The sequence below is a fragment of the Aotus nancymaae genome, unplaced genomic scaffold, assembly GCF_030222135.1.
Source record: "Aotus nancymaae isolate 86718 unplaced genomic scaffold, 86718_ANA_hifiasm-v0.15.2.pri h1tg000012l, whole genome shotgun sequence".
NCBI lineage: Eukaryota > Metazoa > Chordata > Mammalia > Primates > Aotidae > Aotus > Aotus nancymaae.
In genome coordinates, this window is record NW_026988423.1 from 41,108,094 (window position 1) to 41,133,615 (window position 25,522).

The 25,522-nt window shown below is 45.1% G+C and overlaps 2 protein-coding genes across 4 annotated transcripts in view; both read right to left on the bottom strand.

Moving 5' to 3' along the window:
• Positions 1-20,382, bottom strand: part of CRCP (CGRP receptor component) — a 56,149-nt gene extending 35,767 nt beyond the window's left edge. Inside the window, exons 1-3 of one of the 3 annotated variants that reach the window (XM_012449111.2) lie at positions 20,304-20,382; positions 6,013-6,049; positions 2,492-2,590 (exon numbers count right to left, since the gene is read on the bottom strand). In XM_012449111.2, the coding sequence (XP_012304534.1) occupies positions 2,492-2,590; positions 6,013-6,049; positions 20,304-20,311 (144 nt within the window). In that variant the 5' untranslated portion in view covers positions 20,312-20,382. The remainder of the gene's footprint in view (positions 1-2,491; positions 2,591-6,012; positions 6,050-20,303) is intronic. The other 2 variants (XM_012449112.2, XM_012449113.2) reach the window with 2 other exon arrangements.
• A 3,851-nt stretch (positions 20,383-24,233) lies between these two features.
• LOC105714944 (large ribosomal subunit protein eL8-like) lies at positions 24,234-25,064 on the bottom strand. The gene has a single exon (XM_064375327.1). The coding sequence runs from the start codon at positions 25,032-25,034 to the stop codon at positions 24,234-24,236; it is 801 nt and encodes a 266-aa protein (XP_064231397.1). The 5' UTR covers positions 25,035-25,064.
• Between the last annotated feature and the right edge of the window lie 458 nt (positions 25,065-25,522).

Here is a 25,522-nt window from a genome sequence, read left to right on the forward strand (position 1 = left end):
TGGTGTATGCCTGTAATCCCAGCACTATGGGAGGCTGAGGCATGGGAGGCTGAGGCGGGAAGATCATTTGAGCCCAGGAGTTTGAGACCAGCCTGAGTAACACAGCAAAATCTTGTCTCTTAAAAAAAAAAATCCTAACTAATAAGGAATGAGAAAAAATTTAAAATCACTCTAAGGCAATTGTACCATAGTCATAGTTACTGCAGGAAAGATCTACCAATGAATGTTAAAATGGATGGTTAAACGTTTAAGGAAAGGTAGGCTTTTTTCCTAGCCTCAAAGCATCTCCCAGAAAATATTTTTTAATTACTATGGTGCTTTTAACATACATTCACAAATTCTTTGATATGCCTCCCTTCAAGAGGTGAAGCTTATTCCCCCCCTTCCCCTTGAATATGGGCTGAAATTGGTAAATCCGTTCTAACATAACATGAAAATGGATAAACAGTAGCTTTACAGTGGAGAAACCAGGCAGATACCATCTTAACCAAATGACCAAAGTTAACAACATACCCCGAGATACCATGACACGACAAAGGGAGATCACCTTTGTGGTACTCTTTCTCAAAAGCCATAGGTTCTGTGTAATCATAAGAAAACATCAGACAATCACAAATCAAGGGACATTCTACAAAATACTTGACCAGCCCTTCAGAACTGTCAAGGTCAGGAAGACAAAGAGTAAGGACACAGATGGAAGGACATTACGGGGACATCTAAACTAAACACAAAATGGTATCCTGAACTGAATCCTGGAACCAAGAAGACAGTAGTGGGAAAACAGAGTATTTGAATAAAAATTTTTTTTAAGAGACGGGGTCTCGCTATGTTGCCCAGGCCGGAGTGTAGTGGCTCTTCACAGACGAGATCCCACTACTGATCAGCACAGGAGTTTTGACCTGCTCCGTTTCCAACCTGGGCCGGTTCACCCCTCCTTAGGCAACCTGGTGGTCCCCCGTTCCCGGGAGGTCACCATATTGATGCCAAACTTAGTGCAGACACCTGATCGGCATAGCGCACTATAGCCCAGAACTCCTGGGCTCAAGCGATCCTCCCACCTCAGCCTCCCGGGTAGCTGGAACTACAGGCACGCGCCACTGCGCCCGGCTTGAATAAAATTTAACTTAGTTTAATAGTAGGTACCAAAGTTAATTTCTTGGTTTTGATCACTGTACCATGGTTATGCAAGATGTTAACATCAGAGAAACCTAAGGGAAGGGTACATGAGAACTAGCACTGTCTCTACAACTCTTATGTAAGAGAAAAATGATTTCAAAATAAAAGCTTTTTTAAAAAATTGATTTGCAATGATCCAATGTTTTCTCATAATTACATAGAATTTGTGGATTTCGAGGAAGAATATAGATATAATTTGGGAGGAATTATAATTACATATTTTGGGAGGAATTTCAAACTTCAAAAATAAACAAGAGCCTTAAGTGTTTAAGTCCCCAGCACTTTGGGAAGCTGCAGGGGGAAGATCCCTTAGCCCAGGAGTTCGAGACCAGCCTGGAAAACAAAAAAAAAAATTAGGCTGGGCACAGTGGCTCTTGTCTGTAATCCCAGCATTTTGGGAGGCCGAGGCGGGTGGATGGCCTGAGGCCAGGAGTTTGAGACCAGCCTGACCAATATGGAGAAACCCCGTATCTATCAAAAATACAAAATTAGCCAGCTGTGGTGGCGCATGCCTGAATCCCAGCTACTCAGGAAGCTGAGGCAGGAGAACAGCTTGAAACCAGGAGGCAGAGGTTGCAGTGAGCCAAGATCATGCCATTGTACTCCAGCCTGGGCAATAAGAATGAAACTCCAACTCAAAAACAAAAAAAACTAGCTAGGCATGGCACTGCATGCCCATAGTCCCAGCTACTTGGGAAGCTGAGCTGGGAACATCACTTGCGCCTAGGAGGTTGAGGCTGCAGTGAGCTGTGATCCCTTTTCAAGAATAAGTGAGGGCAATCTTTTTTTTTTTTTTTTTTCCTTTTTTTGAGACGGAGTTTTGCTCTTGTTACCCAGGCTGGAGTGCAATGGCGTGATCTCGGCTCACTGCAACCTCCGCCTCCTGGGTTCAGGCAATTCTCCTGCCTTAGCCTCCCGAGTAGCTGGGACTACAGGCATGCGCCACCATGCCCAGCTAATTTTTGCATTTTTAGTAGAGACGGGGTTTCACCATGTTGACCAGGATGGTCTCGATCTCTTGACCTCATGATCCACCCACCTCGGCCTCCCAAAGTGCTGGGATTATAGGCGTGAGCCACCGCGCCTGGCCCAGTGAGGGCAATCTTTTAGACTATTCCTTCTAATTTTGTAGCTGGCTAAACTCTACACTTGACCAAACTCCTCCTACTTTTATAAACAGAATAAACATCAGGTTACAGTAAAACTATTCAGATCAGATAAAAAGCGATCTTGATTTCGGCAGCCAGTCGTCGGCAGAATAAACCAGCCTCCCTGAATGGTAGCTTAGGTAGGCCTGCCAAAAGCCCAGGCTTACTTCATAGGTGATAGTGTTCAAGTTCTGTTGCCCAGAGCTGTGTTTATTCTTTCCACTTTCTTTACGCTGCTCTTTCAGATCAGTTAGTAACTGAAACACCTAGAAGGAGATACACAAAAGATGTTTATGAGTAAATCTGAGAAATATACTAACCAAGGTCAGTGGTTTTGAAGGATAAACAACAAAACATAGTACCTTCTTTAACCCGACCATCACCCACCTCCCAACTCTTGGATTTGAGCAAATACGAGTCCCAGAAGCATATGACTTTTTTTAAAAAAATGCTCTTTTATCTAAGTCGAATAATCCAAATTAATTAATTTCCTTAATATATTTCAAGTACTGCCGGGCGCAGTGGCTCGTGCCTGTAGTCCCAGCTACTTGGGAGGCTGAGGTGGGAGGATCGCTTGAGCCCAGGAGGTCTGGACTGTAGTGCGCTATGCCAATCGGGTGTCTGCACTAAGTTCGGTATCAACATGGTGACCTCCCGGGATCGGGGAACCACCAGGTTGCCTAAGGAGGTCGGAAACGGAGCAGGTCAAAACTCCCGTGCTGATCAGTAGTATCTCGCCTGTGAATAGCCACTGCACTCCGGCCTGGGCAACATAGCAAGACCCTGTCTCTTTTTAAAAAAAAGAAAGAAGCCGGGCGCAGTGGCTCACGCCTGTAATCCCAGCACTTTGGGAGGCCGAGGCGGGTGGATCACGAGGTCAAGAGATCGAGACCATCCTGGTCAACATGATGAAACCCCGTCTCTACTAAAAAAAAAAAATACAAAAAATTAGCTTGGCATGGTGGCACGTGCCTGTAATCCCAGCTACTCAGGAGGCTGAGGCAGGAGAATTGCCTGAACCCAGGAGGCGGAGGTTGCGGTGAGCCGAGATCACGCCATTGCACTCCAGCCTGGGTAACAAGAGTGAAACTCCGTCTCAAAAAAAAAGAAAGAAAACAAATATTTCAAGTATTTCCTATCAATATACACATCACTAATCTCCTCTGTGATCAAAAATGTACTATTTGAAAGCAAATTTTCTTAAAACAAATATGTTAAAAAAGAATCCTGCTACATTGGAAACGAATCATTTTCTGGGTGCTAAAAAAAAAAAAAAGAAAAAAGAATTCTGTTTCTCTAGTATAAAAATCTAATATAATAATTTCTTTCTGGAGGCCAGGGTGCAGTGGCTCATGCCTGTAATCCCAGCACTTTGTGAGGCCAAGGCAGGCGGATCACCTGAGGTCAGGAGTTCGAGACCAGCCTGAACAACATGGAGAAACCCCATCTTTATTAAAAATACAAAACTAGCTGGGAGTGGTGGCGCATGCCAGCAAAAAAATAATTATTTCTGGAAAAGAAAAATTTTGAGGCAAGTGATAAGACAGAGTTTACAAAAAAAGAAAAAAAAAAAAGAAAAAGAAAGGAAAACATGCCATGGATTTTTTTTTTTTTTTTTTTTTTTTTTTTTTTTTTGAGACAGAGTCTCACTCTTGTTGCCCAGGCTGGAGTGCAATGGCGTGATCTCAGCTCACCACAACCTCCGCCTCCCGGGTTCAAGTGAGTCTTCTGCCTCAGCCTCCCAAGTAGCTGGGATTACAGGCACCTGCCACCAGGCCTAGCTAATTTTTTGTATCTTTAGTAGAGACAGGGTTTCACTACGTTGGTCAGGCTAGTCTTAAATTCCTGACCTCAGACAATCCACTCGCCTCAGCCTCGCAAAGTGCTGGGATTACAGGCGTGAGCCACTGCGCCTGGCCTGCCATGGATCTTTAGAAGCAAACTTTCCCCACAAGGATAAAACATACATGCATTAGGGCTTGGGGCAAGGGGGAATCTCAATCTCATTCCTGTTTTAGAGATTCTACCAGAGAAGTGAAGAAAAGACAGGCTCTTACAACATTACTAGATACAATGCAACCCCTCTTGTCTGCTGTTCCTTTCAGAAATAGTGGCATGACATCCAATGAATGCAATATTTTCCAATGGATAAAACACCCAAACACCTAGCAAAGTTCAAACTGGACAAAGAAGTTCCTAAAAGCCAAAGGCCTGGACAACAACCACTCAACCATTTCCTTCCTGTTCTAAGCTGCAACCACTTATGATTGAGCCTTCAGGGAGGAAAGAATATGGCCAAGTGTGTTTACTCTACTACCTTCTTTTTTGGGGGGTGGTGGGGCAGCATGGTTTCTTTCTTTTTGCTTTCTCACACTCTGGGAGTTTTTGGGAACAGAGTTCTCAAAGGCTCTCTACCAGGCTAGAATACAGTGGTGATCACTGGAACCTCAAACTCCTGGGATCCAGCAATCCTCGCTCTGCCTTCCAAGTAGCTAGGACCCTAGTAGGTGTGTGCTACCATGCCCAGCTAACTTTTTTTCTTTTTTTTTTTTTGAGAGCTGGAGGGGTCTTGCTATGTTTCCCAAGCTCATCTCTAACTCATAGCCTAAGCAATCCTCTCTCTTTGGCCTTCCAAAGTACTGAGATTACAGGCGTGAGCCACGGCACTTAACCTACTACCTTCTAGACCTCTTCTGAGTCTTCCTGAGTTCAGACTCCAGCATATGGGAAATTCATAGTCAAAATATAAATGGTTCTTTCTACACCTGGAACTAGCCTATCAGATGGTTCTGCTAGTGCCAAATAGGAAGCAAAAATGCTGGCATTCTTCCCAACCTTTTTCCTTCTTTTCCTTTCCCCAGCAACCCCACCCTATGCCCAAAAAATTATAAATCTGTTAATTTCTACTATTCAGAAAGGTGAGTCAACTAAACTCACTTTCAAAATAAGGATGTTAATGCCCATAAGACTATTTGAAGATCAAAATAACTATGTACAAAAGCATTATAAATATATAAATATATCAACAGTGATAATTAGGAAAAAGCATAAATGTTTTAATAGGAAATTTTGCAGACAGAAACAGCTCTCAAATAGATGCTTCTATCCTATGACTACATCCCAAATGATGATCTAGAATCTTTGAGATTTAGGGAAGGTTGCCTCCTCTAAATTAAAGTCTTCCTAGCTTCTCTGAAGTGCTTTGTGTAACGTATCAAGCTTAGACTATTCCAAGGTCCACAACATGGTGCGATATGTCTTGTTTTAAAGTGGAAAATCCAAATGAATTCAGTCATTTCTTTCTCTTTTTTTTGATGGAGCCTCACTCTATTGCGCAGGCTGGAGTGCAGTGGCACGATCTTGGCTCACTGCAACTTCCACCTCCCAGGCTCAAGTGATCCTCCTGCCTCAACTGGGATCCCAAGTAGCTGGGACTACAGGCGCCTGCCACCACACCCAGCTAATTTTGTTATTTTTAGTAAAGACAGGGTTTCACCATGTTCGACAGGCTGGTTTTGAACTCCTGACCTCAAGTGATCCACCTGCCTCAGCCTCCCAAAGTGCTGGGATTACAGGCGTGAGCCACCGCGCCCAGACTGAATTCAGTCATTTCTAACCAAAATGAATTCAACAATCTTAGGAGCAAAGGGCAGACTATCAGAGAGGAAAATGTAACAGTCCAATTTACCTCGTAGTTACTGAGAAGCGCAGAATTGGCATCCTTCCTGCAAAAAAAAGTAAGCTATCATCAGTGTGGGCTCACACCCCTTTCTGGGTATCATATATCTGTAAAAGAATTCCTGTCAAGATGTAGTAATCCGCTTTTGGAATGTGGGGACTATAACCTAAAACTGAAACTGAGAAATGTACTAAGTCCAACATGTTTAGCTAGCTGTGGACAATTTCAGAGCAGACCTGGAAACAAAGTGCTGTCCCATCGCACACCCATGTCCTCTCCCCATTCCTGCCTCCCATCAGCTACTGACATCTTGGGCAGCCACGTCCTCCTGCTGAATCAACAGAAATGGCCCACTTAACACTAATGTCACCACTGGGAATTCCAGCCATGGTCAAGTATCCTGCCAAATACTCATCATGCTCCAAAGGTGTTCACCACCTACATCAACTCAACAGGTAGAGTCAGTGTAGCAAGCAGTGGCCAAAAGCTGGATTCCCTGTGTAATAGTTAATCTAGGCAATATGCCATCTTTTGTGAGTGAAGAAACAACGATGTGACGTATATTAAATCAACATCGATCCACTCTACAACAGCACATCAGAAAGCATTGTTTTCATCAGTCTGGAGGCAGTGGAGTATGACAAAGAACATAGTTTTGGGACGGGCGCTGGGGCTCACGCCTGTAATCCCAGCACTTTGGGAGGCCGACGTGGGCGGACCACAAGCTCAAGAGATAGAGACTATCCTGGCCAACATGATCAAATCCCATCTCTACTAAAAATACAAAAATTAGCTGGGCATGGTGGTGTGTGCCTGTAGTCCCAGCTACTCCAGAGGCTGAGGCAAGAGAATCGCTTGAACCCGGGAGGCGGAGGTTGCAGTGAGCTGATTTCGCGCCACTGGACTCCAGCCTAGGCAACAGAGAGAGACTCCTTCTCAAAAAAAAAAGTTTTGAAATCAGATTTGGGTTCATATTCTAGCTCTGCCATTTATATGCTGTGAGAGTTTTAGTTAATTACTCCCTAAGTTTTTCCTTCTAAAATAAAAATGGGATGAAACTAGTATCTAAAAGTGTGGCCTGGATTCTAAATCCAGCTCTTGCATTCTTTGGCTATGTGAATTTGGGCAAGTTACTTAATCCCACTACGTTTAAATTTCCTATCTATGAAATGGCAATTACGGTATCAACCTTGTAAGACTGTTGACAGGGTTAAATGAAAACATGTAAAGTCCCTTGAACACAGTAAGTGCTCAACAAGCACCAGTGTTATCATGACTACCACCTGTGCTACTACCACCACCACCAGCTCCTCCCACCTCAGCAAACTGTTACAGTGAAATGAGACAACACATTTTAAAAGTTTAGCATAGTTTTGGTACTTCTTATGATCTCCATAACTGAAAGCTATTATTTTTAAAAGATATTATCTCAGTTAATTATCTTAAAAAACCACCCTCCCTCAATTCCTCCCTCCCCCGCTCCCATTGGGGGGGAAAAAAAAAACCTGAAATGTAGGAGCTATTATTATGATTCCTACTCTATAAAGATAAAGCCAAGGCTCAGAAATTAAATAACTCACTCAAGGTCACACAGTAAGAAGTCTAAATGAAGTGGAAAGTAACTATGGAATTGCGGGAAATGAGACTGGACTGGATGAATAAACACGGGTAATGCAGAATCCTAAAAAATCAGGTAGAGGGGTCTGCACTTGACATAACATGCAACAGAGACCCCTGTGTGTTCTTTTTTTTTTTTTTTTTAATTTTTGATGGAGTCTTGCTCTGTGGCCCAGGCTGGAGTGCAGTGGCGCAATCTTGGCTCACTGCACCTCCACCTCCCGGCTTTAGGCAATTCTCCTGCCTCAGCCTCCTGAGTAGCTGGGATTACAGGTGCGCGCCTCCACACCCAGCTAATTTTTGTATTTTTAGTAGAGATGGGGTTTCACCATGTTGGTCAGGCTGGTCTTGAACTCCTGACCTTGTGATCCACCCGCCTTAGCCTCCCAAAGTGCTGGGATTACAGGCGTGTGACACCGCGCCCGGCCCCTGTGTGTTCTTAAACCAGGAGTGGGGTGAGATGATGAAAACGATAACTCAAGATTTCAGAAGCATGGGCCAAACAGATAGGTGATTTCCCAGTCAATAAATAAAGCAAAACTAACAGTGGTTAACACAGGGATCGACCTAGGTCTTAGGTCATCAGTGCAGTGACATCAGCATTGTAATCAAATCAGCTTTGTGAAGCTTACCAAATGCTACCAATGAGTCAAGGTACAATTTCACAGAAGTGCTGCTTTGCCCAAATGACCACAAACACACTCAAGTCACAAAGATTATCATATCTGAAAGGAACCTAACACAGGAAGGACAATGCATAATTAGCGCATGTGACACAGTTCATTTAAAATTGGTAATGACAAATCAAACCACATGTCATTTTGCCTACTTAATCAGGAAATCTTCCTCCTATCTTTGCTTGAAATTGAGTTATAACTCCCCGTGTTTTCCAAAATATGAGGCATTAAGACATCTCTTCCTGGAATAGCTGACTGGGAAAAAAATGTTACTTTTCTTCAGGGCCAATGGATCCATCCCAAGTGCACTGTTACAACTTCATTTTCAAATCATGGCCCCTTCTCTGTCATTCAGACTATTCCACGCCCTGGGAAATTTGTCCTTGGCCCTTCCAAGTTACTATCCCACTAAACAAATCAGTATTGTAACTCAAGAATCCAAAAAACATCCTCTGCCTCTTCTAGAACAAATATAAAGGAGAAGGAAACTCTCTCTCTCACCTGTGTTTCAATCAGTCTGTGTTTTGGGATCAAGAGAACAATCAATGTTTAGACAGGCACTGCATTTTACAGATTCTGGCTGACAGAAGCTGATTTATTCACTGATTTTCTTTTATTAGGAAGATAATTTTTTTTAAAACCCAGCTAAATACTCACAGAATAAATGACAATGTATGCTAGACCTTCATTTAATAAAATGTCCAGGGGTATCTTATCTACCTTTTACGAAGTCCTAAACGAGCTGTATGTATTAGGAAAAATTTTTAAAGGCAGTTTTTATCCTCAAGAAGTTACTGTAACCAATCAAACACCGAATGTTCTCACTCATAGGTGGGTGCTTAACAATGAGAACAGAGGGGAGCATCACACACTGGGGTCTGTTGGGGGGAGTCAAAGGAGGGACAGCAGGGGGGTGGGGAGGTCGGGGAGGGATAACATGGGGAGAAATGCCAGATGTAGGTGACGGCGGTGGGGGATGGAGGCAGCAAACCACACTGCCATGTGTGTACCTATGCAATAATCCTGCATGATCTGCACATGTACCCCAGAACCTAAAGTACAATTGAAAAAAAAAGTTACTGTAACCACCACTAAATGACAGGTTGTTGGCAAAAGGATACAGTGAAACCAGACAGACATCAACTTAATCACATTATCCAATTTCACAGCACCAATAATGATGTGATGCACTGAGAAAAACACATCCCTCAGAGCAATCCTGCCCCAAGATGTTTAATTCTAATCTAGTCATGAGGACAAATTGAGGAACAGTCTTCAAAACAACTGGGTTAGATTTAGACTCTTCGAATATCAATGTCATCTGTCGCAGTGCCAATGTCACAAAAAGAAGCTAAGGAAACTCCAAAGGAAAGGAAAATAAAGAAACACGGTAACTAAACGCAATGTGCTATTCTTCACTGGATCCTGAATTGGGAGGAAAAAGAACACTATTAGAACAAACTGAAGAAATGTGAGTTTACATTTTATCTGAGTAAGAGTAGACATAGGCCAGGTGCGGTGGCTCGTGCCTATAATCCCAGGACTTTGGGAGGATGAGGCAGGCGGATCACGAGGTCAGGAGTTCAAGACCAGCCTGACCAACATGGTAAAATTCCGTCTTTACTAAAAATACAAAAATTAGCCAGACCTGGTGGCGTGCGCCTGTAATACCAGCTACTCGTGAGGCTGAGACAATAGAATCCCTTGAACCCAGGAGGCGGAGGTTGCAGTGAGCTGAGATTGTGCCACTATACTTCTGGGTGACAGAGTGAGACTCTGTCTCAAAAAAAAAAAAAAGTAGATATATCAGTGCTAAGTTTCCTGAGTGTGATAATGTGATTGTAGCTACACAGAATGCCCTTTTTTCAAGCAGGGGTGAAATGACTTATGTCTATAACTCTCTAATGGTTCAGTAAAATAAGTATGTGGACCTATGTATGGAGAGAAAGCTCATGCCTGTGAAAAAGAAATAAGGCAATGCCAGGTGCGGTGGCTCACACCTGTTATCCCAGCTACTCTGGACGCTGAGATGTGAGGATCACTTTGGCCCGAAGCTTAAATCCAGCCTTGGCTCAAGTGTCTCTAATCAAAAAAGAAACGAAGGGAAGGAGGGAGGGAGGGAGGGAAAAGAAAAGAGAAAAAGAAAAAGGCAGCAAATATCTGATCAAAATGTGACTCTTGGTAACAGGTATACAGGTATTTGTGGCACTCTTTTTGCAGCTGTTTCATAGGTTTAAATTTTTTCATGCTAAGAAGTTAAGGAATATGAAAATGTAAAACTAAAATAAAGAATGACATAAGGTTTAAAAAAAAAAACTTAACTGTAACTTACAATTGAGGATGTAAAACACATTTTCCCCAAAAGCTGTTTGTTGTTTTTTTTTTGTTTTTTTTGAGACAGAGTTTCGCTCGTTGCCCAGGCCGGGGTGCAATAGCACAATCTCCGCTCATCACAACCTCCACCTCCCAGGTTCAGGCAATTCTCCTGCCTCAGCCTCCCAAGCCGCTGAGATTACAGGCATGAGGCACCACACCTGGCTAATTTTGTATTTTTAGTAGACGTGGGGTTTCTCCATGTTAATTAGTCTAGTCTTGAACTCCCAACCTCAGGAGATCCGCCTGCCTTGGCCTCCCAAAGTGCTGGGATTACAGGCGTGAGCCACCGCGCCCAGCCTCCAAAAGTTTTCAGAGGTGCTAAAACCTAATGGACACATCTAGGAATTATAAAGGTACAAGCTGATCTCTACAGAGCAGGAACTGTCTGTTTTACAGCTAATACTTTAGTATTATGTAATACATTCACACATGCAATCAGACTTCTAGAAACTGCTTACCTATACAAAAGTTCATATTCTCCTGCAGGACTTAGAATAGTACTCATTTACATGTAATTAAAGCAAATACTGCAAGTGCATTTTAAAGACAGTCTAAATCTATACTACAGGCAAGCAGTTACTTAATTTCCTTAAGCAATGAATTAGATAACTAAAGTTGACTTTCTATTTGACACTTAACTTGTAAAATTTGCTTAACTTGATGAAATCAATTAAATGGATGTAAACAACTACTTTGGGAAACTGAATTCCGAATAAACAGAACAAAATGATCTCTTGGTGGACTTTCCTTAGAAGCACACACATACAAAAAGGCCCATGCAAACAGTGCCTATTAATTGCCACACAGTTAACTCTTACGCAGGCAATGACGAAAAGAATTGCTCAAATTCTCCTATTCCGAACCTATGCCATTAAGCCAAAACTAAACTCTGGAAAAAGCAAAGTGGGCAGTTTCTGAACTCAATGAACAAATTAACCTGTAGCATTCTCTTGGGACCTAGCAACTGATACCCTCTTTCCAGTCCTGTGACTGGGCTGTTATAGTACCTGTTGCCCACCCTTTCTAAGTATCAGTATTTGCAGCTTTAAAAGGAAAAAAACTCTGACACCACCTCAAAAAGATGGTACAGAGGATAATGTCCATTTTCCTAATTATATATGTTATGTTTAAGAATAAGAATGGACACAAACCTTTCCAGCCATATCAATGATCATTTATAGACAAAGTTAGCCAAATAGCAAATACCTTATATATAAAAATACCTAACTTTGCTATACAAATATTTTGTATGGTGGCACATGGCTGTAGTCCCAGCTACTCGGGAGGTTGAGGCAGGAGAACTGCTTGAACCTCGAGGTGGAGGTGGCAGTGAGCTGAGATGGCACCACTGCACTCCAGTCTAGGTGATGAAGTGAGACTTCATCTCGGGAAAAAAAAAACTGTCTTTTTACTTGAAGAAAATGCATTTCCAAGTAATGGTCAAGAAATTTTTATTTTTAAATTGTCAATCAATAAAGAATAAATATTACTCCCCTTTAATTTCTGCGCTAGGCACGGTGGCTCACACTTGTAATACCAACACTTTGGGAGGCCAAGTTGGGTAGATCACCTGAGGTCAGGAGTTTAAAACCAGCCTGGGGCCGGGCGCGGTGGCTCACGCCTATAATCCCAGCACTTTGGGAGGCCGAGGCGGGTGGATCACAAGGTCAAGAGATCGAGACCATCCTGGTCAACATGGTGAAACCCCATCTCTACTAAAAATACAAAAAATTAGCCGGGCATGGTGGCGCGTGACTGTAATCCCAGCTACTCAGGAGGCTGAGGCAGGAGAATTGCCTGAACCCAGGAGGCGGAGGTTGCAGTGAGCCGAGATCGCGCCATTGCACTCCAGCCTGGGTAACAAGAGCGAAACTCCATCTCAAAAAAAAAAAAAAAAAAAAACCAGCCTGGCCAACATGGTGAAACCCTGTCTCTACTAAAAACACAAAAATTGCCGGGCGCGGTGGCTCACGCCTGTAATCCTAGCACTTTGGGAGGCCGAGGTGGGTGGATCACCTGCGGTCAGGAGTTCAAGACCAGCATGGCCATCATGGTGAAACCCCATCTTAAAAAAAAAAGAAAAAAAAATACAAAAATTAGCTAGGCAGCTACACAGGAGGCTGAAAGATGAGAATAGCTTGAACCCAGGAGACAGAGGTCTCAGTGAACTATCGCATCACTGCACTGCAGCCTGGGTGACAAAAGCGAAACTCCATCTAAAACAAAAAGGAAAGTTCTGGTATTATCATTATTATTGGTATTGTTATTATGTACGATTTACTTAGTTCATATGTATTATTTACTTAGTAGGTATTTACTCAATTAGAGTTATTTTTTCTTTTTTTTTTTTAAAGATGGGGTTTTACCATGATGGCCAGGCTGGTCTTGAACTCCTGACCTCAGGTGATCCACCCACCTCGGCCTTCCAAAGTACTAGTATTACAGGCATGAGCCACCGCGCCTGGCCTCAATTAGAATTTTTTAAAGTAGCAAAAACTCAGGGGAGTTGTTCATTGTGCCTCCTCACTTCAGGTTCTGGGAGTGCCTAACACACATACAATATACAGTTGTCCCTTGGTATTACATTTAGGTTGGTCCCTGGACCCCCACATACACCAAAATCCGAATATGCTTGTCTCCCAGAGAGCCGTACAGAACCAGCAGATACGAAGTCAGCTCTCCATATACGCGGGTATATTCTCATCCCTCAAATACTGTACTTTCATGCATTTGGTTGCAGATGTGGAACCTGCAGATACAGAGGGCTAACTATTTATTTTTTAAAATCTGCATATAAGTGGATCCATGAAGCTTAAGGCCACGTTTTTCAAGGGTCAACTCTATCTGTAACTCAAGGTTCTGCTGAAGATCCTAAGGAGCAGACTTCCAAAGGTCACAACTCCTGTTGAAGACCAAGTAAGGGCCAGAAGTTAGGCTTCCAGGCTTTTCACTCCAGGGCATTTCCACTCCCAAATCACACGTCTGTTTCAGGAAAGCTCATTTTCCCGCGAATTACTAGCTGCAAAATTCTTGATTGGTTACAGGAAGTCACGGACTCCTTGGCAGAAGTGGACAGGTTATTACAAGAACAAAACCCTTGATTCAAACCATTTCACTTAGGAAAATCAGAAAACATCCATGCTTAGCAACTAGGATGCTGGATAATTAATTTATACAGTCCTCCCTCCTTAGCTTCAGGTTGTTCCACATCCTTAGATTCAAACAACCACATCCTTAGATTCAAAACATGCAAAAATAACTTTAAGAAAATGTTACATTGTTGTTGACATGTACTATGTAGTTAGGCCTAGGATGGCTGCCTCTGTACTGAACATGTCTAGACTGCTTTTTGTCATTATTCCCTAAATAACACAGTACAACTATTTACACAGCATTTACAATGCATCAGGTATTATAAGTTTGTTGAGAATCAAACTGTTTTTCCTCTTCTCTCACCCAACAACAATCAACACAGAAGACTCTGTGACCAGATGCGTGGGGATTTCTCTCTACCATTAAGAAAGCAATCAATTCTGCAGCCAACACCAGCTGAGTATCTTCTGATCCAATTCAACTCCGACACTAACTACCTGAGAGTAGTGTCACATTCCACAGGTTGAGGGCTCAGTCCAACAAGACGGCCCCTACTTCAGACAGCAGTCACACAGATCAGGGCCTCCAGAACTTCCCAATGACCGGCTTCAAGTTGCAGTTCCCAGGACCTCCTCTTTAGGCTTCATTAATTTGCTAGAGTAGCTCACAAAACACTTAACTTATGTTTACTGGTTTATTATAAAGGATATTACCAAGGATATTGATGAAGCGGTGCATGGGGTGAGGTACAGAGAGGGGTTGAAGAGCTCTATGCCCTCCCCAGGTGTACCACCCTCCAGAAACTTCCTCACATTAGGCTATCCAGAAGCTCTCTTGGGGGGTTTTGTAGAGATTCCATTGGAGAGACATGACTGAAGCAAGGATAACCTCACAGTAATTGATTGGACAAAGAGTGTAATCTAATACTAACAGACTGAGTGCAGAAACCCAGCAAGCCCTGTCCAGATTCTCCTTAGCCTGTCTGTGAGGCATTCCTTCTTCCAGGGTAAGGGGCAGGACCCCCTCTGAAACAGGGGTCTTATAACCTGCAATCACACAAGATAGGATAGAGAATTTCTTTACAGCCAGCTCTGAGACAGAAAGGCAGGGGATGATGGGAGGGCAAGAGACAGAGCTTCTGTTTTCTGAGGCCTGCTTCTGAGGCTTACAGCACCCCAACATGATAACAAAAGACTGTCTTTCACCTTTACTGCTTTGAAGCTGTTATAAGGCTGCTTCAGGAACCACAGACAAAGGGCAAATACTTTAATAAAAGTTATGATTATTGTTTTAGTCACTAAGGAAGTAACAAGGGTTATGGGAATTATGAGCCAGAACCATGGACAAAAATTGGTATTATATATCATGATATCACAATAAGTAATCTAAAGACGATTTAAAGTATATGGGAGAATGTGCATAGGTTATATGCAAATACTACATCGTTTTATAGAAGGGACTTGAGCATCTGCGAATTTTGGTATACGCAGGGGATCCCGAAACCAATTCCCCAAAGACACTGAGAAACGACTATATTTATTAAGCTAATAAAGTACTGTTATGTTACTTCATTCAACAAGTATTTGCTGAATGCCTACGTGTGTCAAATGCACTGCTAAGCACTAAGTGAACAAACACTGTCCCCACCTTCCAAACAAGTAAACAGACATTTATTATTGCAAGTTGTTAATTATTTGAGGGAAAGTAAATCAAGGTGCTATGAGAGACAAAAACAACTTCCGTTAGACTTACTGAAGAGCAAAGGCAACTTTCCTTTCAGGAACAGGAAGCCGGGCATGGTGGCTCATGCTTGCAATCCCAGCACTCTGGGAGGCTGAGGCGGGTGGATCACCTGAGGTCAGGAGTTCAAGACCAGCCTGGCCAATATGGAAACTCTGTCTCTACTAAAAATACAAAAATTAGGCCGGGTGTGGTGGCTCACGCCTGTAATCCAAGCACTTTGGAGGCCAAGGCGGGCGGATCAACCTGAGGTTGGGAGTTCAAGACCAGCCTGACCAACATGGTGAAACCCCGTCTTATTTAAAAAAAAAAAAAAAAAATTAGCTGGGCATGGTGGCGCACACCTGTAATCCCAGCTACTTGGGAGGCTGAAGCAGGAGAATTGCTTGAACCTGGGAGACAGAGGTTGCAGTGAGCCGAGATCATGCCATTATAGTCCAGCCTGGGTGACAGACTGAGACTCTATCCCAAAAAATAAAAATAAAAATAAAAACCAATAAAGAGAACAGGGTGAGGATGAGGAGGAAAGTATGCCAGACAGAGGGTTCCACAACGCAACAGTCCTCAGGAAGTGTTTAGAAGGTTCCTGTCAGTGGAAAGTGAGTGAGTGGGAGGTTGGGAGAGTGGAAAGTGGTAAGACTGGGTAGCAGGTGAGGTTTTATAGGGTCATGCAGGTCCTGGTAAGAGATGGAAATTTCCTCTAAGTACAATGGAAAGCCAATGAAGGGTTTTACACAGCGGTGACATGTTCCAATCATTACTTAAGATTACTCCAGTTGCTATGTGGAAAACAGAACAGAAGCCGGGGAAGAGTGAACACCCAAAGGCTATGGCTTAATCCAGCCCAGAGGTGATGGACTACAAAGCTAACAGTGGAGGGCCGGGTGCGGTGGTTCACGCCTGTAATCCCAGCACTTTGGGAGGCCGAGGCGGACGGATCACAAGGTCAAGAGATCGAGACCATCCTGGTCAACGTGGTGAAACCCCGTCTCTACTCAAAATACAAAAAATTAGCTAGGCGTGATGGTGCGTGCCTGTAATCGCAGCTACTCAGGAGGCGGAGGTTGTGGTGAGCCGAGATCACGCCATTGCACTCCAGCCTGGGTAACAAGAGCGAAACTCCGTCTCAAAAAAAAAAAAAAAAGCTAACAGTGGAGATGGTGAAAATTAACTACATTCAAAATATATTGTAAGGTAGAGACAATGGGACTGCTGATGGATTGGATTTAGGGAGTGAGGAGAGAAGGCTAGATTTTTGGTCTAAGCAATTGGATAGATGATGAGAAGAAGGCCAGAAACATACCTTTGGGAACCATCAGCACATAGATGGGTTAAATGACAGAGTGTGGAGAGAAATGGTCCCAGGACTGAGCCCTGAGATACCTCAACTCTTAGACATCAAGCAAGGGAGGAACAGGACCCAGGAAAAGACACTGTGAAGCAGTCCTTGATGGAGGAGAAAATATCACAAAGGAACATATAACACAAAGAAAAGAAAGTTTCTGGCGTTTCTGTATTAACCACTGCTAAGAGATCAAGAAAGCTGAGGCCAGAAAATCAACCTTTGGATTTGACAAGATGGAGAGATCAGGTAATTTTTTTTTTTTTTCCAGACGGAGTCTTGCTCTGTCGCCCAGGCTGGAGTGCAGTGGTGCAATCTTGGCTCACTGCAACCTCTGCCTCCCTGCAACCTCTGCCTCCCTGCAACCTCTGCCTCCCGGGTTCAAGTGATTCTTCTGCCTCAGTCTCCCGAGTAGCTGGGATCACAGGCACCCACCACCACACCCGGCAAATTTTTGTGTTTTGTTTTTGTTTTTGTTTTTTGGGTTTTTTGAGACAAGAGTCTCACTCTGTCACCAGGCCGGAATGCAATGACATGATCTCGGCTCACTGCAATTTCCGCCTCCCGGTTCAAGCGATTCAACTGACTCAGCCTCCCAAGTAGCTAAGACTACAGGTACACCAGCATGCCCAGCTAATTTACATATTTTTAGTAGAGATGGGGTTTCACCATGTTGGCCAGGATGGTCTTAACCTCGTGATCCGCCTGCCTCAGCCTCCCAAAGTGCTGGGGTTACAGGCGTGAGCCACCACACCACACCAGATCAGTTAATCTTAACAGTCATTTCTGCAGACTAGTGAGGATGAAAGCCCAACAGAATGGTTAAGAGACTGAGGGGCTAATCAGCACTTTCAAGAAGTTTTGTTGGGATAGGAAGAAAAAATTGAGTAAGAGGTGGACATGTATGTGGAGACAAGGGATTTTCTTAAGATGAATACACTAAAGCAGGTTGTATGCTCACAGGAAATGCTCCAGTAAAGAGGGAAAAATTAGTAATGATGGCTTAGACTAGAGTAAAATATATGAATAGTTTTTCAGGTTGCAGAAGAAATCCCATCAGTGGGTTGCAAAATTAATTCGGTGGGTCAACATTTTTTTTTTTTAAGACAGAGTCATCTGGGCGCAGTGGCTCATGCCTGTAATCCCAGCACTTTGGGAGGCCGAATCACAATGTTAGGAGTTTGAAACCAGTCTGTTCTTGTGATACAGAAAGAGAAAAAAAAAAAAAAAAACGAACAAATAAAAGAAACCAGTCTGGCCACCATATTGAAACTCTGTCTCTACTAAAAATACAAAAAAATAGCTGGGTGTGGTGGTGTGCACCTGGGAGACTGAGGCAGGAGAATCACGTGAACTCAGGAGGCAGAGGTTATAGTGCGCCGAGATCATGCCTTTGCACTCCAGCCCAGGCAAAATTGCAAGACTTCATCTCAAAAAAAAAAAAATTAAAAGACAGAGTCTTCCTCAGTTACCTCAGCAGGAGTGCAGTGGCTAGATTTCAGCTCATTTTAGCCACCTGGCTTCAAGCGATTCTCCCATCTCAGCCTTCTAAGTAGCTGAGACTACAGGCATGCACCACCACACACAGCTAACTTTTTTTTTCTTTTTTAAAGACAAGGGTTCACCATGTTGGTCAGGCTGGTCTTGAACTCCCAACCTCAGGTGATCTGCCCGCCTTGGCCTCCAAAGTGCTTGGATTACAGGTGTGAGCCACCATGCCCGGCCGAGCTAACTTTTTAATTTTTTGTAGAGACAGGGTCTCCCTATGTTGCCCAGGCTGGCCTCCACCTCCCAAGCGCAAGTGATCCTACCGCCTAATCCTCCCAAAGTGCTGGGATTACTAGTATGAGCCACCACACTTGGCCCCATTCATTTCAATAAAAAATAGACAATATTGAGAGTGTACTCCATACATTATTGTTTCATGAGTCTTTCATTTCAGTTACACAGTCAAAAAAAAAAAAAAAAATTGGATGGGGCAAGGTAAGGTGGCTCATGCCTGCAATCCCAGAACTTTGGGAGTCTAAGGCAGGAGGATCACTTGAGCTCAGGAGCTGGAGACCAGCCTGGGCAACAAAGTGAGACCCTGTGTCTACAAAAACTTTTTAAAAAAAGTTAGCTGTGAGTGATGGCGTGGGCCTGTAGTCCCAGCTACTGGAGAGGCTGAGTCAGGCTTGCTTGAGTCCAGAAGGTAGAGGCTGCAGTGAACCATGATTACGCCACTGCACTCCCGCCTGGGGGAAAGAGCAAGACCCTGTTTCTTTCTTTTTTTTTTTTTTTTTAAAGATGGGGTTTCACCATGTTGGTCAGGCTGGTCTTGAACTCCCAACCTCAGGTGATCCGCCCGCCTTGGCCTCCAAAGTGCTTGGATTACAGGCGTGAGCCACCACGCCCGGCCCAAGACCCTGTTTCTTAAGAAAAAACAAAATTAATTAAAAGCGTAAAAATCTGAACTGCCATAGTACATATAACTTTTAAACATGAGGCAAAAGAACTTAAAGGAAACTGTATCAAATAATCAGTTCACAGAGAACACAAGATAGGTAATACCTACAAGTTAATATCAACCATACAAAACCCACATTCAGAGTAGATGCAAAAAACTTTATTTGCACGAGGTGCAACGAGCAAGCATGGAAAAGACCACGTGCAGTCAACTGTCAGAAAACCTTTTACCGTCGCCTGTACACACACCCGCACACGCCGTGCTGTTTCTCCGGTCCCAGTCCGGGCTCATATCCTTCTCCCCGCCAAAAACCCGCCCCTTCCCTCACAGGGCTGACTGCTCCCATCAAACTCTGAGAGCAGATCTTCCGAGTGAGGGCTCCCCAAGAGCCGGGTGCTGCAACAGAGCACTACTCTACCCCGCCCTGATTTGTCTCTCCTCCAGCTACTTTCAGGGCGGACAGACAGGCCTTCATAGCCTTCTAAGTCCGGGGTCCGACACCATGCTGGGCTCCACCCCCGCACTGTGACCCAGAAACGCTGGTAAATGAATGAGAGGAGGAGGCGGCACACTGAAAGGCAGCGGGATCCGGAGATGCTCGGCCTCGCATCCCAGACACAGGCTCAGGCTCAAGACAGAGGAAGACAACCACATGAGGAGGAAAGCAGAGGCTGGAGTGACAATGCCATGAGCTAAGGAACACCTGCAGCTGCCACACACTGGAGGGGCAAGGAGGGGGCCTGCTCTAGAATTTGTGGAGAGAGTGTGGGCCTGCAATACCTGGATTTCTGACTCTGGCCTCCAGAGTTGCAAGAAAATTAATTTCTTTTTTATTTTCTTGCAAATAAGCGAGAGTCTGGTTCGTCCCCGTTCCCACCCGCGCGGCCCTCCCGGACAGGGCCGGCTTCGGCCCTCACTCCCGTAGGAGGGGTCGCCCAGTACCCGCGGCTGTCGGCGGTCCAACCGTTGGGCTCCTCGGCCCAAAAGGGACTCGTCCCGGGAGACTTACACTTCCATGACGTCCCGCCTCTTCGCCCCCCGGCTGCCAGCGGACAAGGAACCGCACACCCCACAGCTGCGCCGCCGCCGCCTCCCGCGCCAGCCAGCTCCGCGCGCCGCGGTGCACGCCGGGATTGCCGCGCTGCTTGCCGGGAGCTTGGCGGACCCGGAACAGCTCGCTGCCGGGTCCCTTTTCTCGGGGGACCAGGGGAGGGTCGCTGTGTCCTTCGCCCAGGACTTCGCTTCAGACTGCTAAGAGCTTGTGGGCAGGACTATCTCGTGTTTTCTTTTTTTGAGATGGAGTCTTGCTCTGTCACCAGGCTGGAGTGCCGTGGCCTGATCTCGACTCACTGCAACCTCCGCCTCCCGGGTTCAAGCGATTCTCCTGCCTCAGCCTCCCCAGTAGCTGAGACTACAGGCGCCCGCCACCCCGCCCTGCTAATTTTTGTATTTTTAGTAGAGACTGGGGTTTCACCATGTTGTGCAGGCTGGTCTCGAACTCGTGACCTCAGGTGATCCACACTCTCCTTGCCCTCCCAAAGTGCTGGGATTACAGCATGCACCACCGCGCCGTCTATCTCGTGTTTTCGTGGTCTAGGTTTTAACAAAGTAATTAATCAGCTAAAGTTGGCAGACGCGATGGGGTTAGGTCTTTGCATGTTAAAATCCCACCCCTCAGAGAGTAGTGACGGCGGTGGCGTCTGGGGTGCCAGAAACGTTGTAGTTTATTTATTTATTTGTTTGTTTTTGGTAGAGATTGGAGTCTCGCTATGTTGCCCAGGCTGGCCTTGAACGCCTGGGCTCAAGTGATCCTCCACCTCCACCTCCCAGAGTGCTGGGATTACAGGTGTGAGCCACTGCAACAGCTCTGTTCCCTTTTTTGTAAATAATAAGTGTGTTAGGTAATCCTTATAAAGAGCCTGGCACTTTATTAATTACTGTGGCAGTACAACCATGACTGTCTATGAAGTAGATTCCATTATTATTCACATCTTATAATTGAAGAAACTGAGGCAGTCTTGGAGACATGATTTGCCAAAAGGCACTCATCTAGGAACTTGTCCAGTGGGTATTGAACCCAAGGCAATCTGAACAAATACAAGAGGTGCATTAACTAGTGGCTAATAATTGGATGAATAAAATGTTCTACGTTTGTACAGTGGAAAACTACTTAATAAAAAGGAGGCCAGGCTTGGTCCCAGCACTTGGGGAGGCAGAGACAGGAGGATTTCTTGGAACCAGGAGTTCCAGATCAGCCCGGGCAACATGGCCACACTCCCTCTCTAGGAAAAGTTAGCCAAGTGTGGTGGTGAGCACCTGTAGTCCCAGCTACTGGGGAGGCTGAGGCGGGAGAATCACTTGAGCCTGGGAGGTCCAGGCTGCAGGGAGCTATGATCACACCACTGCACTCCAGCCTACAGAGTGAGAGAGTTTGCTGCAAAAATATAGATAGATAGATACATGCTACAACATGGATAGCCCCCCAAAACATGATGCTATTAGTAAGTGAAAGAAGCCAGACACAGAATAATACATATCGCTCGGCCCAGCGGCTCACACCTGTAATCGGAAGTTGAGGTGAGTGGATCATGAGGTCAGGAGTTCAAGACCAACCTGGCCAACATGGTGAAACCCCATCTCTACTAAAAATACAAAAATTAGCTGGGCATGGTGGCGGGTGCCTGTAATCCCATCTACTCAGGAGGCTGAGGCAGGAGAATCGCTTGAACCCAGGATGTGGAGGTTGCAGTGAGCCAAGATCACGCTACTGTACTCCAGCCTGGGTGACAGAGCAAGAACGCATCTCTAAATAAATAAATATAACTGCAAATACAAATACAAAAATTAGACAGTCGTGGTGGCACGCATCCATGGTCCCAGCTACTCAGGAAACTGAGGCAGGAGAATTATCTGAACCCAGGAGGCCAAGGTTACAGTAAGCCAAGATCACGCCACTGCACTCCAGCCTGGGCGACAGAGTGAGACTCCGTCTCAAAAAAACAAACAACAAAACCAAACAATACATATCGTGTGATTCACTTTATATGGAAAGTCCAAGAGGCCAATCTATGGATACAGGAAGAAGGCTAGGAGAGGGCTTGGGGACAGGGATGGGAAGTGACTGCTGGTAGGTATGGAGTTTCTCTTTGGGAAACAAAAATGTCCCGAAATTATTATAGATGGTGGTGTTGGTTGCACAACCCTATGAATATACTGAAAACATTGAATTATACACTTTAAATGGCAAATTGTACAGCGTGTGAATCCTGTATTAATAAAGCTGTTAAACATTTTTTACTTAGCTGAACATGGTGGCTCACACCAATAGTCCCAGCACTTTGGAAGATGAAGGCAGGTGGATCGCTTGAGCCCAGTTTGAGACCAGCCTGGGCAAGATGGCGAACCTCATCTTTACAAAAAAAAAAGTGGAAAAATTAATCAGTGTGCTGGTTCGCGTAATCCCAGCTACTCAGGAGGCTGAGGCAGGAGAATCACTTAAATCTGGGAGGTGGAAGTTGCAGATCGTGCCTCTGCACTCCAGCCTGGGCGACAGAGCAAGACTCCCTCACAAAACAACAACATCAAAAGTATATAAAGTGCCACCTAGGGCCAGGTGTGGTGGCTTACACCTATAATCTCAGCACTTTGGGAGGCTGAGGTGAGCAGATCACGAGATCAGGAGTTCAAGACCAGCCTGGCCAACATGGTGAAACCCCCTCTCCACTAAAAAAAATGCAAAAATTACCCTGGTGTGGTAGTCCCAGCTACTAGGGAGGCTGAGGCAGGAGAATTGCTTGAAGCCGGGAGGTGGAGGTTTCAGTGAGCCAAGATTGCACCACTGCACTCCAGCCTGGGCGACAGAGCGAGACTCCACCTCAAAAAAAAAATGCCACCCAGACCCAGCTGGCCTGGTTATTGTGGAGAATTTCCTATACCTTGAGATCAGGCCCCACAAAGAAATGCTAGAGATGCTGCTTGTGTTATTCTCTCAACAGATAGGTAGCGATGGCCCATCGGGTGCTGATGACACAAATGTTACTAATACATACCCTCTGCCCTGGCTAGCTGCCAGCCCAGTTGGAAAACCAGCTCTGGACATAAATAACTGCAATGCGTTGTGTTTAGACGCCATGGGGCAGGGGAGGGAATGACTAATGAGGTGAAGAGGCGTCCCAAAGGCAGGGGCCTTTGAACTGGGTGAAGGGGGGAGCCCAGGAGGCCAAGGCATTGGACACTGGCTTCAGTGGAAAAGAGCAGTGCCGCTGACAGCCCCCATGATCAAACGGCTCAGATGTAATTTACAGCGCGGAATTAGGTGGAGTGTTCAAATGGTACTCACTAGGCCGGGTGCGGTGGCTCACGCCTGTAATCTCAGCATTTGGGGAGGCCCAGGAGGGTGGATCACTTGAGTCTAGGAGTTCAAGACCAGTCTGGCCAACATGGTGAAACCTCATCACTACTGAAAATACAAAAATTATCTGGGTGTGGTGGCGTGTGCCTGTAATCCCAGCTACTCAGGAGGCTGAGGTGGGAGAACCGCTTGAGCCCGGGAAGCAGAGGTTGCAGTGAGCTGAGTAAAAATTATTTTTCCCATCCGTACCACTGGCCTGGGATAGTCACTGATCACCGTGACAATTAAGGGTATGGACCTTGAGATGAAAATAAAAGATTATCCTGGATTGTCTAGATAGGCTCAACCTAATCATATGGATCATTAAAAGCACAGAATCAGGCCGGGCGTAGTGGCTTACGCCTGTAATCTGAGCACTTTGGAGGCCAAGGCGGGCGGATCACCTGAGGTCGGAAGTTCAAGACCAGCCCGACCAACATGGTGAAACCCCGTCTTTAAAAAAAAAAAAAAATTTCTTTTTTGTTTTTTTGTTTACAGAATTTTTTTTTTTTTGTTATTTTTATTTACAGAAAACTCAGCAGTGTACATTTAACCCAGTTTTGTGGCAAGTTCTTTAGCCTTTGCCTTTTCAAGCTTGGCGATGTGAGCCACAGACTTGGGACCCAGGACATTGCCTCCCCAGTGACGGCGGATCTCATCATATCTGTCATTATAATTGGTGCGGATAGCTTCCACCAGCTTAGCCAAAGCAACTTTGTCTTCCGAGTTAACATGTGTGAAGGCGACAGTGGTGCAGGTCTTCCTGTGGACTAGACATCTCAGTCTTGCCTTCCCCTTGATAATGCAGTAAGGTACTCCCATTTTACGACACAGGGCAGTCAAGAAGACAACCAGCTCAATGGGATCCACGTCGTGTGCAATCACCACCAGCTGACCTTTCTTGTTCTCCACCAAGGTGGTGACGGTGTTAACTCCAGCTCGTAGGACAGGTGGTCTCTTAGTGGGGACATCCCCTTTGCCAGCCGCTTTCTTCTCGGCCCGGGCCAACAGCCTCTGCTTCTTTTCTTGTTTTGTCTCTGGCCTATACTTGTGGGCCAGCTTAAGCAGCTGAGTAGCTGTTTGGCGGTCCAGGGCCTGGGTGAACTGGTTAATTGCAGGGGGCACTTTCAGCCGCTTATAGAGGATGGCTCTCTGCCGCTGCAACCTGATATAGCGGGGCCATTTCACAAAGCGGGTGAGGTCTCTTTTGGGCTGGATGTCCCGTCGAATGCCAAAATTTTTAGGCCTTTTCTCAAATAGTGGATTCACCACTTTCTTGGCCTCCTGCTTCTTCACGACAGCAGGGGCCGGAGCCACCTTCTTCCCCTTGGCCTTCTTTCCTTTCGGCATCTTGGGCAGCAGGAAGAGCAATTTTTTTTTTTTAATAAAAAAATAAAAGCAGAGAATCATTCCTAACTGATGTCAGAGCCCGATGGAGGTGTGGCCAGGGAATAATGGTCTGAGAGATGCAATGTTCCTGCCTTTGAAGATGGAGGAAGGGGCCATGAGCCAAGGAATATAGCTGACCTCTGGAAGCTGGAAAAGTCAAGAAAACAGATTCTCCTCTGCAGCTCCAGAAAGGACTGTAGCCCTGCCAACACCTTGATTTTAGCCCAGTGAGACCCATGTAGGACTTCTGTATTAGTCCGTTCTCACACTTCTATAAAGAAATACCTGGCCGGGTATGGTGGCTTACGCCTGTAATCCCAGCACTTTGGGAGGCCGAGGTGGGTGGATCACAAGGTCAAGAGATTGAGACCATCCTGGTCAACATGGTGAAACCCTGTCTCTACTAAAAATACAAAAAATTAGCTAGGCATGATGGTGCATGCCTGTAA

Excerpts from the sequence above, each read along its gene's own strand:
- LOC105714944 (XM_064375327.1), bottom strand. The coding sequence starts at position 25,034 with ATGCCGAAAGGAAAGAAGGCCAAGGGGAAGAAGGTGGCTCCGGCCCCT.